The sequence below is a fragment of the Hakea prostrata genome, chromosome 2, assembly GCF_041222555.1.
Source record: "Hakea prostrata isolate BN-2017 chromosome 2, UWA_Hpros_2, whole genome shotgun sequence".
In the NCBI taxonomy this organism is placed as follows: Eukaryota; Viridiplantae; Streptophyta; class Magnoliopsida; order Proteales; family Proteaceae; genus Hakea; species Hakea prostrata.
The window spans coordinates 55,438,227-55,454,632 of record NC_142601.1 but is presented as its reverse complement, the minus strand read 5'-3'; the positions used below and the strand labels follow the sequence as shown (position 1 = coordinate 55,454,632).

Here is a 16,406-nt window from a genome sequence, read left to right as displayed (position 1 = left end):
GGTGTTCAACAGGTATTTTTTTTGGATTTCCACAATTCAATGCTTCAATTGTATTTTGAATATTATGCAGAAACATGAATCTTACAGTTGAATGACTTTAATAGTACAATATGTAGTATTTTTAAGTACTTTCAGCATTAACTTCGTTTTAATCTAAGTTTATTCTCATAAAAAAAAATACGAACACCCTCAAAATGCAGAAAATCTCTCAATTCATCTACTAGACTATTAAATACTATTAAAATATATTTAAAACAAACAAATTTAAGTAAAGAAAATAAATGTAAAACATCATCTAAGAGGGAGGAGTATTGGCTTCACACCCCCATAGTTACTTGAGATATTTTCAGTCCTCAACTTTTTATTGTCTTTTTCAGCCATTTTCTTGCTAGTTTGACTAAATAACCCTAAATTACACCTTGGCTTCCGAAATTAGTGGAAAGCTCTTTTGCATTATCCTCCTGGACTTCTTTACATGAAGGTCTAACCCTAGAAAAGCCTTTCCTAACCTTTTTGGGTATTCATTGAATTGACATTTTTAATCATTGCATTGGTAGATTTAGAACTCGCTCACAGAAGCTAAGGATCCCCACTAAGGGTACTTTAGTCAATAGAGTTAAAAGCGAAGTCATCCATGCGAGAGCTATTAAGGAAGGGGTAAAATTGGAAATATCATGGGGGAGGAAAGGGGGTTTATGACATGTGTCATGTCGTTTATTGGACAGAGTTAATTAAGCACACAAAGGTAGTAGGGACGCTTATGTCCTTATAACGAAGATAAGTCCAAGAACCACCTTTTTCTCCTCATTTAATTGTTGTGGGTCCCACCACGTTGTCTCTATAAAACGACAGGTTGCTCATGTCAATATCCTCCTTATACCCCAGATACGAGTTATAATGATAGAAAGCTTTAGTGGGTGAGGTGGTATATGAGCGTTTAGAAAAGATAATCAAATGATTAATCAAAATCACATTTAAGATTAAAGGTTTTTTCCTTTTCTTTTTTCTTTTATGGTCATAAACAAATTTATTCAGAAAGGTTGCTTTACATATACATGCCATGGATTAGTCAATGCAGGATAAGTAAAGTGGTAAGATTCATACTTTTCAATGAATAAATCATGGGTTCGACCTTTGAGGACGACAAAGCTCGATTTGAGGATGTAATCAAAGTGCGCCCAAGTTAGCCCAGATGAACTTCAGACACCAAAAAAAAAAACCCATAGGTTATTAATTGGTGAAACAAATGAGAATTCCACACAAGGAATTGTTTATCATTAGCATTCCCTTAAATACAAAGGAAAGGCTAAATCCTCAGTTAGGTAAGATTAGGTCAAGATAAATGCATAACCCTAATCTTAATTCAATGCGTTTTAAATTCGAGTCATCCTTTGGGCCATAATTGTGTGTTTAGGCCGTATTTCGGCTTAGTTAGAGTGGTTAATTTGAGTATAGACTGTCAATGCCAAACTTGTATTCAAGTTAGATTTATGTTTATTCAATGAAAGCAACATCCGAGTCTCATTTGACTTAAAAAATTTATGCATAAACCTTTTTCGTTTTTCGTTTTTCTTTTTATGGTTGAACGTTTTCTACAACATTATTAGTAAGTTTCCCAAAAAGTTAACTCAACATAAACAATTGGTCGAGATCAAAACCTATCTTTCCCAATTATGATGCATACTTGCATGTAAACACAATTGGGTGTGAATGACCTGCATATGGAGACAATTGTATACCTTGACTCCTCTCCTTGGACAGATCTCTACGTGATTGAATCTTATAACTCATTGAAAACTCATTTGAAGATCTATTTAAAAGAGGAGCAAAATATACAGAGCTCGTACCTTGTCTGTAATAAATTTAAAAAGTTGAAGATCAATGACTAGCAGCAAAGATAAGGATGGTGGTCCAGAAAAGCTAGTAAGGCCCCTTCAATTAAACCATGACCAACAGGAAACCATAGAATAACTAAAAACAACACCATAATAAATTCCTAAATCTTCTGGTTTTGTAAAAAACGCGTCACAGAGACCATTCTAAATTTTGTTGTTGGTAATGTTTCAAGCGTACCCATCAATTCTAACATGATTCTTCAGAACCCAGAAAGGTCACAGAAGCTAATGGATGAGCTAGCTCTTCGTCCCAACTAATATCAAGCAATGAAACCACCAAAGGAGTTGAGGTCCCCCCAAGATTCAAACCTTACATCTGAAACACAAAACACCTTTATAATAAGAAGACGAAAAGAAAGCTGCAATCTAGCCTGTTAGGTTTGCAGCTTTTGGTAATTATGAATGGGCCAGCAGCAATTCAATTCCTTGAAGGAAAAAAGTTCCCAGCTTAGCACGCTACCACGAAATACAAATACAGCCTTTTCATACATGCTATTGATAAGGACTTGTTCTTGCTTCAAACACTCTTTTTTGCTTTTTTGCTTTAAATGTTGCAAGTATCTAGAGAGTCTCCATGCAGTGAATCTATCACTTCATTAAGATTCAATGAGAACCAGCGGAAACTGATGAAAACATAAAGAGTGGCCCAAGCCAAGTTGTTAAGTTGTATCTTGGCATTTATTCGTACTGCTCATTTTCAACAGCTAGAAAAGGATGTCGTCAATCTTGATGGATCATGAGGGACACAACTCTATGGGCGAGACTTAAATGTTGTGCATTAAATGCGCAGCATCAGCTCTCAAAAGTCAAGATTGAAATCTCGACCGTACGTCTTGCAGGAAATTGAAAGTAAGACGGACAGTTGAGATTTCGATCTCGATAGTTAACAACTCAGTTCTACGTAATTAATGCACAACATTGAAGTTGAACAACAACTCTATCCCCAATAAAGGACTAAAAAAAATGAGAAGTTTATTCATATTTTGTTAACCTTTGTCACATGGTATGATAACTAATTGGTAGAGTATTAACTATATATGTATTAGCCCGACAACTATACATACTAGAATCAGGGTAGAAAGCTTAGGGGAATGAAGGGTGGGGGTTGTGGGGGGAGAATGGTGTGGAGGGACACAGGCGCAGAGTTACCTAGGGCCAGGGTAGTGTGGTGCCCCTCCCCCTTCTCAATATTTCCAAAGAATCCCTATGACCCTCTTTTCATAGGTGGAGTATAAACATTCCCCCTCCCCTCGCCTTAGAAAATGTTGATGATTAAGATAATGGATAGAAAGTTTATCGTGTTGTTCTTGTTTCTAGATGTAAAATATTGTTCTGTCCCTAGAAAAACAAGAAAACTGAGACCTCCTCGGTGTTATTATTCTTACATAAAGAAACTACTATCACCTTGCTAGACTACATACACAAAATCATTCTACTTTCACACACACCCAAAAAAAAAATTTGAAGAACGTTTAGCATGAAAAGCTGAAGTTAGGATTTATCCTTTAACCAAAAAAAAAAAAAATTAGGATTTATCCGTGGGTCCAGAATTCCACAGACGAAGAAATCCTTTAAAAAGAATTGGACCAATTGGTCCAAAAAGGCGGTTTGCCGGAAGTCGGTCGGAAGAGCCGTGCTGATTTGTAATTAGAGGTGTGAGAGTGATTTATTTAAACGGAAGGACAAAATGGACTTTTGACTTCGTAAAGTCACTCACGACTCTTGGATTGGATTGGAACCTTTCAAGTTTCACCAAACCATAAACAGAGAGATACAAGAAAGACAAAAGAGATTCGGTATCTGTCAGCGACAGAAGATTCTGATCTAACGGCTTTGTCTTTGAATGGTCGGGTAGTTGGTTATCAAGAAAAGCCAACTTTTGGCATTTTTGTACACAAAGTCATAAGATGTACTAAACAACTAGGCAATTTGCTTAAAGATACTAATTATTACCAATAAAACTGAGATTGAATTCGACTGAAACCAATTCAAACCAAACTTCAGGCTTGATGGTTAGGTGTTAGGTTTGGATTTGAAGCAATAGTAGATTGAAATAAAAAATAAAAAAATAGAGAGATAACACTAGGGTTGCAAGTTTCGCCCCTGATTTGCCCTAAACCTGCTTTGAGCCCATATAGAGCTTGGGCTCAAGATTTTGGCCCTGAGGGCAGATTAGGGTATTCTGACCCTGACTAGGGCCAAAGGCGAGACTGAGATTACTTTTTGAACTGTCGGGCCTATTCCAATTCGTCCTTCATTTTTTGCATTTACACTAGTCCTGATTTAGCCTTGATCCTAATCCTAATTTTGACCCTGATGTTTGATCTCAATGAATTAGGAACAGAGGGTAAAGATAAGACCAATTAAGGATATAGGGACAAGGCCAAGTATAGGGTCAATTAGGGTTAGGGTTGGGGATAGGGCCAATCAAGGTAAGGGACCGGACCAATCAAAGCGGGAATGGGCTTAGCTTGGCCTTTTAGGGCTTAGGGTCAAGGATAATAATCTTTAGCCTTGAATTAAGATCAAGGCAAAAATTGGCTTAGGTTATAGTATATATGGCTGGGCTTGGGATTGCTTTTCAAAAGCCCAGCCCAGCTTGATCCTGTTGCAGCCCTAATAACACATTCACCTTGAAGATTGCATAATTAGAAATCAAACTAGCTAAATGGAGTAAATTTTTCGTTTACATTTTTGTTACGAACAATGTGGGGGAAATGTAAATAGGACAGACTTGAATACTGCGCATTCCTATTGCAATACAATGTGCAGTAGTGAAGTTGAACTCAAGGTAACTGGGCTTGAATACCCTCTTTCTTGACCACCCCACCCCCACCCAAAAAGGGCAAAAAAAAGGCAACTCTTTGTCCGACCTTTTATTGTGTTCCTTTATTATGGCCACCTATATTTCACCTAAGATTTCGGCACATTTATTGGATGAAAAGTTATAAAAAGAGAAAGATATGTAAATCTCTCTCTCTCTCTAACATTATCCTGAGGATTAAAAAGTGACGTGCTGTTCTTGCTTTTTTTAAAGGTACTGTTGGTTTTTTTTGACAAAAAAGAGAAAAAAGAGGTACTGCTGGTTTGAAGGATTTTTAATAAGGTGGGGTAAAAAAAAATTAGAAAATGTAATTTTTGGTTCAATGGAACGTTATTTCTCAAATTAATAATGTGACATTCTATTTTTTTTTTTTTACCCTATGTTTTGCCACACATATTTTTTACTAAGATTTTGTGAAAAATAAAAAATAATTAATAAAAATGGGATCTACATTTTCAACTGATCTGCTATCCCCTATAATTCCCTTACTTCTACTTAGACCTGTAAATGGATAGTCGAAATCCGCCTCCGAATTCGCATTCGTTTTCGTTTAAGGGTATCTGTATCCGAAAAATATCCGTATCCGTCCGCTAAGCAACCGGATTCGGATTCGGATAATTGCTTATCGGATCGAATAATATCCAGATAATTTTTTATCCGGATAGAGTAAAGTATTTAACATTTTACCTTTAAAAATAGATGATAATCATATTCGGATACCGGTAATAGGATTAGGATACCGGTATTCAGTAATCGGAAATTAAAAATTTATAAATAATGTATGTAAAAAATGTGACAATTATCAATTAATAATCGGATATTTTATCGGATCGGATTATTATCTGATATCCGATAAAGTTTTGGATTCGGATGCCTTCTCTAAATTTTTGCCGGATTCGGATAGCAGATTTGCTATTCGGATTCATATACTGGTGTATCCGAGCCAAATCCGGTCCGTTTACAGGCCTACTTCTACTGCATATCAAAGCGTGCTCTCTCTTGCTATTGCAAGCGCTTGAGAAAGCTTGGTATAGCCGAAGCCAATTTTGCATAAGTGGGGCTTTTCTAGCTTAGGTAGGTTTAAGGTTATGACCATGAGGCCCAAATAGGTCCAACTCAGATTTGGTTGAAGGCTCTAGTCCAGGTTCAGTTGTTTGTGTCCATATATATGATGATGAGATCAACTTTAAAGAGTAGGTGTATTCACATCAATTGCGCCCTTGAACTTTCATTTCTTTATATGCTTAAGGGCATGTTTGGTTACGTGAGTCTGGAGATTTCAAATATCTAGAGATTTCAAATTTATAAATTTCAAATCTATGGAGTCATAATTTATAAAATTAACTGTTTGGTTACCCGAATATGTGGAATGAAATTTGTGGATTCATCTATGATTTTTGTCAATGTGCAAAATGTTTAGTGTTTTATAGTAGGGATGAAATCTTCTCAATTTCACCTCATACCCATAAATCTACATATTCACGTTTTTAGTGTAAAAAGATGAATCTCTAGATTTCATGTATAAATTTTGCATTCATGAACCCAGAGATTTCAAATCATACATATAATCAAACTGGCCCTAAACGCATTATTAAATTGGTGTGCATGAAAAAAAATCCTTGAATAAGAGAAGTATAAGGAACAACAATAACAACTATGCCCTTGCGAACCATTTCTTTATATTAAAGAGCCGGTAGACTTCATTCATCCTAGGGTTGCAATAGCCATATATCAATGCATTGTACGTGATTAAAATGGGCTCCACACCCTTCTAAATCATTAAACAAAAGACCTCGTGAGCTTCTTCTTTACAAAGAGCAGCAACCAATGTATTTAAGGCAACCGCATCCGGTGAAATTTCTTCTTCCAACATCTGATGGAACAATTGGTTGGCCTCCTTCCATTGGCTTGAAACGCATAGACCATGAATTAGACTATATTTGTAATTAGATCAGGGTTTTAGGACAATTACTTTTATGGAGATAAAATTGTAATTATATGGGGATTAGAGTTATAGGTTCTTTATAAATAATCTCTAGTGGAATAACCTAGTTGAATGGATCAATTCTTGCAAGGGATTACAGAACACATCCCGGTGATAGGGATTAGGACAAGCAAAGGGGTAAAACTTTGTGAGATATGAGAATAGTGTGAGGTTTTCTAGAAATAATGAAACTTATTTTCCCTCTAGTGTGAAATTTCTTGAAAATAGTCAAACTTCTTTTCCCTCTAGTGGACGTAGGCAGGATTTTACTTTAAATTTCTCGTGTGTGTTTTACTTGCGTTCTTTTTCGTTCTTGTTTGCGCATCCGTATACCCAACATCGAGGTATTGCAAGTGAAGTGATTTGGCACCACATCTTCTCGAAGCATTATATTGAACAGGGCATGTGCTTCCTCTAATCTCACTCCTTTGCAGAGACCATCTATCAGTTAAGGTTAACATCTGATTCTAGGATTCGTCATTTCATCAAATAGGGTTGCAGTTTCTTTTCATAGCCCAAGATCACGAAGAACATCAAACAATTAGGTGAGATTCCTTTGCCCTCCATTTCTATGATGAGGTTCAAGGCCTTGTTTACCAACCCCTCTTTTATTTTTTTTTTTTCTTTTTTTTGTGGGAAATAAAGACTTTATGTATTTAACTGAAATCCTCGCGGGATCTTACACATTAAAGAGTCAAAAGAGAAAAATCCAAGATAAAAATGGGGTGGGGAGAAGTGGTACATGAAGCAATCCTGTGAAAGGGTTGTTGCTTTTGCAAGTTCATCGGCTACAAAATTTGCTTCACGAGGTATGTAGTAAAAGGAACATTTTGTAAAGGACGCGACGAGCCTGAAGATATCTAAAATTAGGTGAGAGACTTTCTAGCTGGTACAGGATGTTGGATACATAAGAGATAGAACAAGCGATTGGTTGTCACTTTCCACTTGGATATGGGAGATCTGGAAGTCGATGATGAGGCTGAGGCCTCATTGAATTGCTTGTGCATCAGCTATAAGAGAGTCTTGACAGCCTATGCCTTGCCCAAAAGCAAATACCACCTGATGAGATGAGTCATGTGCGAGTCCACCAATTCCTAAGTGTGTTGGATTAGTGGTGTAGTTTTACTAGAGAGATGAAGAGGGAGGGAGGGGCGAACTCATGGATCGCTTGTTGTAAATGCATGACATTCTGATGCTTTAGGGGCTGGGAAGAGTGGGTCACCGAAATATAATATCACTAAAGAGCCCAAAGGGCAATAAGGGTGCAAAAGGTCTGTTGTCTATGAGGGGAAGAGCAAGTGGATTAGGGTGACAAAGACTTGAAGTTAGAGGTCGAAAGGACGTGTGGGGATGAGGGGATCCCATCAATAAAGATTAAGAGAATGCCATAGGTGGTTGGAAAAAAGAAAAAGGGCATAGGGTAAAGAGATGATGTGCCGAAAAAATGTCATGTCCCCAAAGTCTACAATGGGATGGGACATTACAGCCTCTTGCAAGGAACAGATCTGCCGTTTAGCAATAAAGTAAGCCAATGAGGAGGACATTAATTTATGAGGATGTGTTTCTAGTTGTCATGAATGCACTAGCCTTGCCAACAAATAGGAGAAGACCCCCTCTATGATCTTGAAGACTCCATCATCACTCCTCTAATAAAGCATAAATGGTTTTTTCTTTTTTCTTTTTTTTTAGGGAAAAAAAAATCAAGTGTTCGTGCCTCTAAAATCTCTGGTAGAAGTTTTACTGGGCTAATCTGATAAAGAAAGATGGGCTTGGATCATGAGACAAAATTATAGCTGGAAGTCATCTAATTCAGTAACTGGAGACCAATATTCATAGAGCTAAATAATGTTAAAAAAACTGTAATTTTTCTTGGCCAAAAAAAAAAAAACTTAATTTGTTTTCCCCCTAAAAATCTGGGTTAGAGGAAAGTAACAACCACGAGACTCTGACACAAAGCCAAGGGCTTAATACACCACAGCCTCACGAATTGTGCTAGGCATCTGTTATATACAAGGAGTGGGGAAAACTAAAACTGATCTCACCGTTCCACCTTGACTGACTCCCTAGACGATGTCACTGTTCTTTCTTGACTACTCAATCTTGATATTCATGACCTGTATTTCAAAGCAATTATTTATGGCACAAATAACTGACAAGAAGAATGCAGAACTCACTAGCACTAGCCCACCTGACCTGATATCTTGTTGCCAATCTGATGTTGTAAATACCAGTTCAAATCTGATGAGATCTATGGGGAAGAAACCATATGCAAAGGGACGACACCAATCCCTAACTCCATAAAAGAAATTCTGCTCAAAAGGGTGACTCACTCTCTCTCTCTCTCCTCACATTGGGATGGTAGAGGATTATGCTCCCCTCACACTCCTTCACACACCCCCCCCCCCCCCCCAAAGAAAACACACAAAAAATATGGAAAGACATTTCTACCTCTATATTTTGTGTAGGAGAGGGACTGACACATGAAAACAATAGTATAGGTCACTGCTGGAAAGAGAGCCACTTGCCAAACAAGGAAAGGAGAAAGCTTCTGACAAAACCAAATGTACCATATGCCTTCTAACATGAATTTCTTTTCCCCTCTCCCACCATCCCTGATGATGTTGGCTTCATGTGGCTGATCTCATTTCCAACATTGCTATTGAAATAGCATGAGAGATTTACCCCCACCCCTTCTCCATATTGGTAGATCATGGAATCCCTCACATTAAAAGACCACCCCATTCCACTGCCACTCTGGAATGCTAAAACAAAATCAGAGATGCTCTACACGAATTATATAATACTTCCATAAGATAGAAATTTGTTGCATAACTAAGAACAAATTAGAAAAACAAGCAAGGTTACAGTACAGTCTATTATTTATGTAGCACACATAATCTTCTAAGTACCTTTGTTTATACATAGAGTTGCTGCTTGGTCTTATCAATAAACATAAGAAATGGAGGCTCTGCAAAAAATAAAAGAAAGTAAAGGTCATCAAGACTCTGCAAGTTGTGTGCAGACTAATTCCTAGGATGCAAAATAAAGAAACTGGTCTTTAGACTAAAACTTAAATTATATTTATAGGTAATTTGTAGGCTATACAAGTACCTAATAACTAATACAGAGGATAAAAGATAAGTCATGCATATACAAACTTCATCAGAAATGGAAGATTTTAATCCTCATCTTTATACAAATAAATCAACTGGATTGAGCAAATATGGTCAAGCAATAAGCAGAGATATGATCTGACACTAATTTTTTTGAAAGAAACTGCAATAAAATAATGCCACCACCTAGATATTTCCATCTGGTAAAAGAATAAACAGCTTTGATGTTTAACTTTAAGGCAACACAAGTCCAAAGAATGAATAACTCTAGGATTGAGCAGAAACATGGACAAAGCATGGTTGATTGTAACAAATCTAAGATGGGGTATGACTGATTATAATAAATGGACACTAGTTGTAGGACCAATTTAATCCAGAAATAAAGGTTTCGTTTGTATTTGGGGTGTAAAATGATTAATTGAATGTCAAGTCTTCTACAACTACTTTTATTTATTACAAATATGATCAAGCCTGCTATGTACCTCTAATTGGTTTCGGAGCACCACTTAAACATAGATAGAACTTCCAGTGACAAACTGAATGCATCCTATCTACATGTTAAGTATATTAATGATTTAACAAGCTATAACCCAAAAACAAAAAAGTTGAATTCATAACAAAACTCAGTTCCTTTTATTCCTCTTTTATGCATTTCCTCTATTCTCCCACCTTGAAAATAGAAAATAAAAAGTGGAAGAGAATGTATAAGCCTCCATCTCTAAATTTGGAAATAGAAAACAGTAAATGGAAGAGAAGTTCCTTGTTTAGCTTTATACACCTCTATCATTAAATTCAACCGTTATAGGACACTCTCATCAACCTGATTGTAATTTGCGTCTGAGTCCTGTATGCCTAATAACATAATATGCTTCATCAACAAGATGCCTTTGGTGGATATGTTTACCAAAAATAAAGAAATTTTGACAACGAGAGAGGAAGAGAAGGGGGTGGATCGGGAAATAAAAAATAGGTAAATACACACATACATGTCATTTCTTCCCATTGCAAGAAATAATACAGGTGGTTGATGGTTAAAAAACACATAACTAAACTAATCCACACATGTTTAAAAAACATACAATCAGTGAATAACTATAAAGACAGAGTGTAAAATTAGTAAAACAGAACATAAGAATTGAGGAAACATGATGCCATCATATAAATTACTAAACATAAAGCCACAAACTAATCCAAATTCATCAAGTGACTTCAAGAACCCACATCACAAAACCTCTTCTAAGATATAGAAAATACAAAGAGTACGATTTAATCAAGCAACTTATAACCAGAATGAAATCTGAAATAACATTTAAGGAAAAAGATCGGGCATTAAAGTTAAGGAAAAACGATGAACATAAAAAACATCATGTAACGATAAAGCATAAAAAAGAAAAGGATCAAACAAGAATGATAGTTCATCAACATGTTAGTAACAAGATCACAATTATTTTAGTCAACAATTAGTAACACAGGCATCAAATCAAAAGGGAAAGGGAAAAAATAAATTATACAAATCGATGGAAAGGACTTACGATTCAAGACGACGAACGCTGACCCTCACAGGCAGGGCTCTCGTCAAAATTCTTGGAAGGGTACTTAGCAGTGACCATTCCAACTTCGAATACCAAGTTCTCACCACTGGAACGAATTCCTGTAATAGACCACCACTTAAAGAAAGCACGAACACTGATCCCGTCAAGCTCTGCGATCCGACCTTCAAGGAGCTTCCCAGTGATCCTCTTCGAGTAAGTAGCGAGGTAGTTATCCGGAGGGAGAGTAACTTGACAGTGATCGCCAAGTTTCACGGTGAAATCACCGGAAGTTTGGTTGAGTGAGTAATCGAAGACGTTCGTTGGAAGCAGTCCAACTGGGAACCCATACCTCGTCAGTTGCTCGTGTGCCGCCGACAACGTTGGTTTAGGGTTAGGGTTTTGAGATGCGTTTGCAGTCGCTAGAACAAACAGAATTCCGATCGAAACGAAGAAAAGAGAAGTAGCTGCCATTTTTCCCCTTCTGGTTCCTGGTTTGGGTTTCTTCTGAAGAATCTCTCTTTCCAATTATTGTGACCCGAGAAAGTGTGAGTCGTCGTTTACAAGCATCTTGGTGAGTTTGATCCTTTATTCCTTTTCTTGCTAAAACAACGATTAGCGATAACAGAAACGAAATTTTAAATCTGATTGGCCACGAATCCGAAATGCATGGTTATAGTTTGACCTAACTTTTGATTATACCTGTCAAAATTAAATTGTGGTTTTTAAAGATACCTAAAAAGGAAAAAGTATATGAGAAAATTAGACCCAATCGTATGGTTTGAGATTTAGGTCAAGAATTCAAAGTTAGAACCAATCCAATCCTAGTACAACCCTAGTTATATTTTTATTATAAAACCACGTGTGTTCACTTTATTTCCTTCAACGTATATTCAAGTTTGAAATGGAAGTCAAGATTTCAATCTCAACCATTCATTTTGTAAAAAAAAATTTATTTTTTTATTTTTATATTTTAAGGATACAAGGTTCATCCGAGCCAGTTTGTGCACACCACGACTACATCCTTAGGAAACTTTTATATAATTAATATAGAAGACAAGGTTTAAAGTATCGGTATCGAGTATCGTATCGGTCAAATGATTTTAAGAGATGTATCATCCTATATCGAGTATTGTATCACTCTGGCTAATGTATTTTAGTATAATTCAATGGAAAGACGTATCGAGATGTATCGTATTAGTTGGGTCAAATATGGATATGTATCAACTAGTATCGTAGGGTATCATGAGATACTTTAAACCTTGATAGAAGGGGTTTCGCCCCTAGCCCCAAGAAGATTCGAACTCTGACCTCCTATGTAGAAGTGTTGGTATTTTATACTCATATGAAACGAGCAGAAATTGAATTCTCGATGTTAATTTCGATTTTGACCATATACTATGCAGTACTACACATTAATTACGCAACACCCACGCAAGACCCAAAAACATAACTTTTTCCTTTAACAATGTTGTCCCTTCAAATGAAATAACATCTGTTTAAACTTTAGAATAACCCATTTGATAATCAAAGTGGATTCCAACTCCAAAGCAACTAGTGGGAAATGGGTTAATTGGAGAGGTGGAATTTCATTGTAAATGCAATATAGTATAGCACTATTAGCAGTGACCCATGCACCCTTGAGTCTGCTGCACCACACCATCCAATGCAATTTCAAACCAGATAAACTATTTTATCACAGAGATGATCAGCCACTATAATCACATAAAAATAAGAAAATGTAAATGGTTAGTAGATTATAGACAAGTACAGACAGAAAAGAGAAAATGGAAGACCATGGATTTATGGATTTGTTCATTAAATTCCTACAGCCATGTCGCCCATTTACATGTCATGAGCATCAAAAGAAGAGAAAACAAATTCACAATGGAAAATCAGAAACCACTTCATTTGTTTTTTTCTTGTTTGATTGTGTTTTCTGGCTCAAAAGATGTCCATAGCTCTGCAGTTTTCACCTTTGAAACACTCTCCAAAACTTCAAATGGAAGAATATCACCTATCACTACCACCTTCTTGCTTTCCAAGTCTATTTGAAAAGAAGTAACTCCTGTGGAGTTACACAGACAGGTTAGCCACGTCACTACATATACACCAAGGAATGAAATTGTTGAATACTCCAAAGAGGGAGAGAAAAATTTATAACAAGCAAAATTTTCTGATTGTTGGCATTAGATTTCAGAGAAGGGTTCATAATTTACAGGTGAAGAGAAATATGTGATAAGGATTAAACATGAGCATATGCTATATTTCACATACCCTCCATCTTGGAGATGTGTTTCTGAACTTTTCTTGCACAACCATTGCAATGCATTGAAACCCTTAATACAACTGTCTGCAGCAATCCACCAAAAGAAAGTTAGAAGGATCACTCATCAGTACAGGACATGTAGCTGTCTCAAAACATATAGATAGTCACATACCTTGGGCTTCAAGTGAAAAGCCAAAGACTGATTCCGATTAACGAAATCCTTCAGTTGCACAACCTGTTTTTCACTTGGAATGAGTGAGCTTCTCTCAGAATCATCTTCACTGTCCAAGGAGTTTATACAAAAGCAGGATGAGTTTGAGCCAGGAGAGACACAGAGACAATCCAAAAACCACCCCAATCTCTGCTTCCCCATCTGTCTGCTAATGGCTTATCCACAAATTGTCCACACTTAAAAACCCACAACTAGCAAAAAACCAGCTTCTATGATTTCTCTGTGTTGTCTCTGACAGAGGGAGAGGGAGAGAGAGAGAGAGGGAAGGGTGCTAGAAGTCAAATTAAATTATTGGGAAATCTGAAAGCAGAACAGCAACCAATATGACTATAGAAGACTTGAGAGCCTTGGAGCAGGTTGGTTGATGAAAAGAATTCAAAGCTCAATTCTCGAGGAGATCAACCACTCAAGGTGGAACAAAAAAAAGGCACTGTAAAATAGTTATAGATGTGACAATCCAATTGGGTAACCAAACCAGAGACTGCCAAAAACAGAGCAACTCAAACATCAAACCTGGTCAGACCCCTTTAGAAAAGATGACGAAGATCTACTGGGTTTGCAAGTTCAGTGCAAAAGGATATCTCTGAGGCCCATTTGAGCACCAACATTCAAAACGTAAGAACCACACAGATACCAGAAATTCCAGAGATATCTTAATCACCGAAGAATATAGGTCTTAAGCTTTTAGGAAGTGGGAGATATTTATTATATAGAAGGTGTATGGGACTTTTTTTTTTGGTAACCCCTATAATGACTTAGCTGATAGCAACATTAGATTGTCTGGTTTTAAAAAATGCAAAGAAATTAGATGACCACCCATAAGCACTATTTTAAGGTTGGGTTCTGTAGTATCTAATCCAAATGAACTTTTTTGGGTAGAAAAATCCAAATGAACCTTACAATAAGGAATCTAGAAACATGGAGTGAATTTAAAGAAATTGGGTATGTGCTAATGATCAATAATGCATGTCTTGTATTTCGTCATTTGTATTAGTGGGTTGATTAAGAATTCATACGGTCCCAAAACTCTTTTGAAAAATTAATTTTTTGCTACTAATTTATAGGGAGGTATAAGTACAAGTACAAACAATGGGAATCTTATTCTCCATTGATGATCAAATAAATCTCACCAACACATCATTGTTCATTTGGATTTTCACTATTTCTTCCATCATTCTAAGTTCTCAAATTTTCAAGATTTTGTTTTTGAAGGTTCATTTGCAGATAAGGTCTTGGAAGATAATGGAGAGTAGAAGCAACATTGTTTTCACAGGACTTGTCGTTTTGCCTTGATTTAATGGTTGAGGTATTGGGTAATTCTTAAATAATTGAGGCTATTAGGTGTTGATGGGAGCTTCTTTTATATCAATCAACAGAGAAAAGAAGAAAAAAGAAACAAGAAACAAGAGAAAAAGAGAAGAATCATTGAGAGATTGAAAATTTTCATTTTTCTTTTCAGGTTGGTCCACGTGTGAACAGTGAAAGAAGTAATATATGGTGCTCTTTCATGTTAGGCACGTGTGAGTCACATGATTATTGCCAACGAATAACACGTGTAGTAGGGTTGGAAGTGTTTGAGAAGCGCTGAGTTGGTCCCGACCAAGCAAGCTAAACCAGGCTTGCAAACCATACCTTAGAATGGATACATATGACATTATAACGTGCAATCCATTAGGTTCTATCAAAAAGACACTGAAACATTTAAATTTTGCTTGGTTTTGAACATCACTAGTTCCATTTTTGTCTAATAATTATTTTATAGGGGTGGGGGGCTGAAGTTGTTTTTTTTTATACAATGGTAAGTCTCTTGATTGCTTAATTTTCATGAGGGTAAATTAGACGTTGCGTATTCCTTACGGCTATAACATATTATGAGGAGGGGTCTCAATCAAACTAACACTCTTAGTCATAAAAGAACCAAAATGTCTTTCTGATTATTTAAATATAAATATAAACCATACAATTAATGTTGAATGACCAATTATCTCTTTTTAAACCATGTATTAACACACTATATTAAATAACTTAATAGGCACTTTCTCTTTGCTTTTGAATGATATAAATAACTTGGGAGGCAGTTTAGTCTAGCATCCACACGTAATATATTAAATTAAGAAGACCCAACATTAGTTTATGATCCACTAAAGAAACCCGCACGTAAAAAAAACTCTATTTTATATAGCTAATCAGATATTTTAAGATGAATTATTGTTGTGATAAAGATCTGTTGTTAACAATAAACTAATCTACTTATAAAATAAATCCTCTTTCACATGATTATAGAAATCATCCGAATGCTAACGTGACAATTCCATATATATATATATGATACTGATACAATCACCTTTTAAGGAAAAGAATTGAGAAAGCAATGGAACAACCTTAAGGGTTGCTTTGACACATGAAATGAGAAGGATCCGTAGTCACATTCATTATGGAAATCCTGCACTTCAAAATTATTAACCACCATCGGGTGTGGTGAACTTCAGTGTTTCGGGTTCAATCCCAAATGGTTTGGTAAACCTCATGGTCTCAGTTTTGTGTGCTCTTTGGCATGGGC

The 16,406-nt window shown here is 36.3% G+C and overlaps 2 protein-coding genes across 2 annotated transcripts; both read right to left on the bottom strand.

Moving 5' to 3' along the window:
• Positions 1–9,466: 9,466 nt before the first annotated feature.
• Positions 9,467–12,015, bottom strand: LOC149024998 (DUF538 family protein (Protein of unknown function, DUF538)). The gene is made up of 2 exons (XM_089145190.1): positions 11,349–12,015; positions 9,467–9,671 (listed from the first exon to the last, which is right to left on the bottom strand). Exon 1 carries the CDS (start codon positions 11,817–11,819, stop codon positions 11,352–11,354), a length of 468 nt encoding a protein of 155 aa, XP_089001316.1. The 5' UTR covers positions 11,820–12,015; the 3' UTR covers positions 9,467–9,671; positions 11,349–11,351.
• A 1,029-nt stretch (positions 12,016–13,044) lies between these two features.
• LOC149024997 (heavy metal-associated isoprenylated plant protein 36-like) lies at positions 13,045–14,509 on the bottom strand. The gene is made up of 3 exons (XM_089143049.1): positions 13,787–14,509; positions 13,623–13,698; positions 13,045–13,413 (listed from the first exon to the last, which is right to left on the bottom strand). The coding sequence occupies exons 1-3, from the start codon at positions 13,985–13,987 to the stop codon at positions 13,253–13,255; spliced, it is 438 nt and encodes a 145-aa protein (XP_088999175.1). The 5' UTR covers positions 13,988–14,509; the 3' UTR covers positions 13,045–13,252.
• Positions 14,510–16,406: the final 1,897 nt, after the last annotated feature.